This window comes from Rattus norvegicus, chromosome 11, assembly GCF_036323735.1.
Source record: "Rattus norvegicus strain BN/NHsdMcwi chromosome 11, GRCr8, whole genome shotgun sequence".
Lineage (NCBI taxonomy): Eukaryota > Metazoa > Chordata > Mammalia > Rodentia > Muridae > Rattus > Rattus norvegicus.
This window is the reverse complement of record NC_086029.1, coordinates 55081597-55085080: the sequence shown is the minus strand read 5'-3', so window position 1 is coordinate 55085080 and position 3484 is coordinate 55081597. Positions and strand designations below refer to the sequence as shown.

The window sequence follows — 3484 nt, the reverse complement described above, 5'->3', positions numbered from 1 at the left end:
AATCAGGATGCTAATTTTTAACCTCTGACTACTTCTACAAAACTACAGGTTTTGGATTCTTCTTGTCATCCAGAAACATTAATAATTCAAAAGAATTCTGTCTAGAAATAATATAAGGCCTTCCAATTCTGGCTGTTGACTTATTATGCTTGTTGGTTTTTGACTATGATAAAATTTTTCTTAGGAAATTTTGGAGAAACACCACAGAATTTAAGTACCTTTGTTATTCTATCACATCAGCGGGTGCTTGTATCATTATGACTTACCGGTGTTGATAACAACCTGGGAGTTTATATGTGCAGTTACTATGTTGCATACTGTTTTCTTATATTCACACATTGCATATTTAAAAAATAATTATTATTGTAATTATTTATATCCCAAATGCTGTCACCTCTCCTGGTCCCCACTTGAAGGGTTCTTCTTCCCATTCCCTCTATTCTTCACCTCTGAAAGGGTGGGTCCTCCATATCCCCACACTCTGTACATCAAGTCTCTACACAATTAGGCACATCCTCTCCCACTGTAGCCAGTTAAAGCAACTCTCTGCTACATCCATTGTAAGCGTCTCAGACCAGCCTGTGAATGCTCTTTGGTTGGGGATTTAGTCTCTTCAAGCTCCCAGGAATCCAGGTTAGCTGACATTGTTGGTCTTCTTGTCAGATTGCCATCCCACTCTGCTCCTTCAATACTTTCCCTTACTCTTCTGTAGGGGTCCCTGACCTCCGTCCAATGGTTGGCTGTAGGTATCTGCGTCTGTCCCAGTCAGCTGCTGGCTAGAGCCTCTCAGAGGACAGCTATGCTAGGCTCTTGTCTGCAAGCACAGCATAGCATCAGTAATAGTGTCAGAGATTGATGCCTGCCCATCGAATAAGTCCCAAGTTGGGCCTGTCAGTAGTTGGCCATCCCTTCAGACTGTGCTCCATTTTTTCCCCTCCATTTCTTTTGGACACGAACAACTTTGTGTCACACTTTTTGTAGGTGGGCTGGTGTTCCTATTCCTCCATTTGGTGTCCTCTCTGGTTACTAGAGGTTATCTTTTTAGGTTCCATATCCCAACTGTTGGGTGTTTCGGCTAAGGTCAACTGCATTGAGTCCTGGAAGCCTCTCCCATCCCAGGCCTCTGGGACTCTCTCCACACCCACCCCAAGCCCTGCTCCCAGTAGCTGCATGTTTCCATTCATTTTCTAGGCTCTCTGTGCATCTCTCCAAGCAAGCCCCAATATATGATCTTGACCCTGATTCCTTTCCCCCTACCCTCTCATACCTCCTTCCTTTCCTCTCCCTCTCATGACTGTTTTGTTCCCATTTCTACTTGGGGTTGAAGCATCCTCACTTGGGCCTTCCTTCTTGTTTAATTTCTTTGGGTCTGTGCCATATATCATGGATATTCTGTACTTTTTGTGTAATTTTTTCTGTACACTTCAGTGAGGACATACCATGCATACCCTTTTGGGTCTGAGTTATCTCACTCAGGATGATATTTTCTAGTTCCATCCATTTGCCTACAAAATTCATGATGCCCTTGTTTTTAATAGTTGATCCATATGTTCTGTATCCATTCTTTGTTTGAGGGATATCTGGGTTGCTTCCAGTTTCTAGCTTTTACAAATAAGGCTGCTATGAACATAGTAGAACATGTGTCCTTGTGGTATGATGGGGTATCTTTTGAGCATATGCTCAAGAATGGTATAACTGGGTCCAGATAGAACTATTTCCAATTTTCTGAGAAACTGCCAGATTGGCTTCCTCCTTTTCCTCTTCCCTTCTTTCTGTCATTATTTTTGTTTTCTTTAAACAATTTAAAGCTTTACTTACTTAACAAGGAAGGTATGCTGAGGCTACAAAACAAATACATCAAATTCAGAAAAACTCTGTTGTATAATTATAACTGCTATTCTTTTGAAGAATTTGGTTTATATATTAATATTTAAGTGTTAACTTAATAATCAATACTTTGAAAATCAATACCATATAGTCATAGATTTTAGCATACTTTTTCAGATTAAAAAAATTTTAATGATTATATTTGAGTAGGATAAACTCAGTCTGGAAACTCTTTTCCTGAGGTGTGTGATTACTGAGTGAGATAACTCAGTACTTTCCTTTCAAAGCTCGGTATTTGTTGTAAAATAAAGGATTTCTGAATAATAACCATGCAGTTTTTCCCCTGGGAATTTTAAGAGATTTGAACATTAAAAAAAACTCATGCAAAATTGTTCAATTAACTAGGCAATATGAATCAAAGCATATTCTTAAACATTTAAACATCTAATTGTAATGTGATATTTATTTATTGAAGCTATACTATTGGAAAATCCAATGGGAGCAATAGAAGTAGATAGGACAGTTAAAAATTTTATAGACTATTTGAGTTATAAAATTCTGATGAATAATTATCACATTATTTTGGAATTACATTAGCATGCTCTTTAATAAATACATTATAAAGACTCCAAACTAACACTTTATATAAAACATTTTCATTTTCTTTATTGAATATTAATAAAACCATTCTTATGAACTGAAATCAGTGAGCTGTAGAAGTTGAAGACTTTTTAAAAATGCTATATGTCTTTATAACTTTATTAAGAGCATTTACTACCTCTGTATTTCTCAGGCTGTAAATAAAAGGGTTTAACAAAGGAATTATTATTGTATAAAATATGGCCATGGGTATGTCTTTACTACCATCTTCGGATGGTATAATATACATGAGAAGGCAGGTGTAGAATATTGACACAGAAAAAAAATGGGATGCACAAGTAGAAAGTGCTTTTCCTCTCCCATCCTTGGATTTCATCTTGAAAATAGTGAAAAGAATGCAGAAGTAAGAGACCAAGACAGTGGCAATAGTAAAGACTTGAATTGGCATTGAAAAAATATTTATCATTAGTTCATTGATAAACGGGTCTGTACAGGAGAGGCGATACAGGGGAAGAATATCACAGAAGAAATGATCAATGCGATTTGATTTACAGAAAGTTAACCTTAAGAGACACCCTACATGAATAATGGAAATCACATTACTGGCTATGAATATGCCTATACTCATCTGAAGGGAGAGCTTCTTGGATATCATGGTGTGGTACTGCAGGGGGTTGCATATGGCCACATAGCGGTCATAGGCCATGGCTGCCAGAAGAAAGCAATCTGCTGTTTCAGCAAGACAGAGGAAATAGAACTGTGCCATGCATTCATAGAGAGAGATCCTTCTGTCCACAGAAAAGAAGTTCTCTAGCATCTTGGGAGTGATGGCACAGGAGCAGCAGGAGTCCATCAGGGCCAGGTTGCCCAGAAAGATGTACATGGGTGTGTGGAGACGAGGCTCCATGTAGATCAAGGCCACCAGCCCAAGATTCCCTACCATGGTGACCAGATAGATGGCAGAGAACACTAGGAACAGAAGTATCTTTAAGCCTGGGTGATCTGAGAATCCTACCAGGATGAACTGTGTTGTCAAAGAGTGATTTGTCTTCTTCAT

General features: G+C 38.4%; 1 protein-coding gene across 1 annotated transcript; it reads right to left on the bottom strand.

Moving 5' to 3' along the window:
- Window positions 1-2530: 2530 nt before the first annotated feature.
- On the bottom strand, window positions 2531-3484 carry Or5k15 (olfactory receptor family 5 subfamily K member 15). Its single transcript, NM_001001009.1, has one exon. It carries the CDS (start codon window positions 3482-3484, stop codon window positions 2531-2533), a length of 954 nt encoding a protein of 317 aa, NP_001001009.1.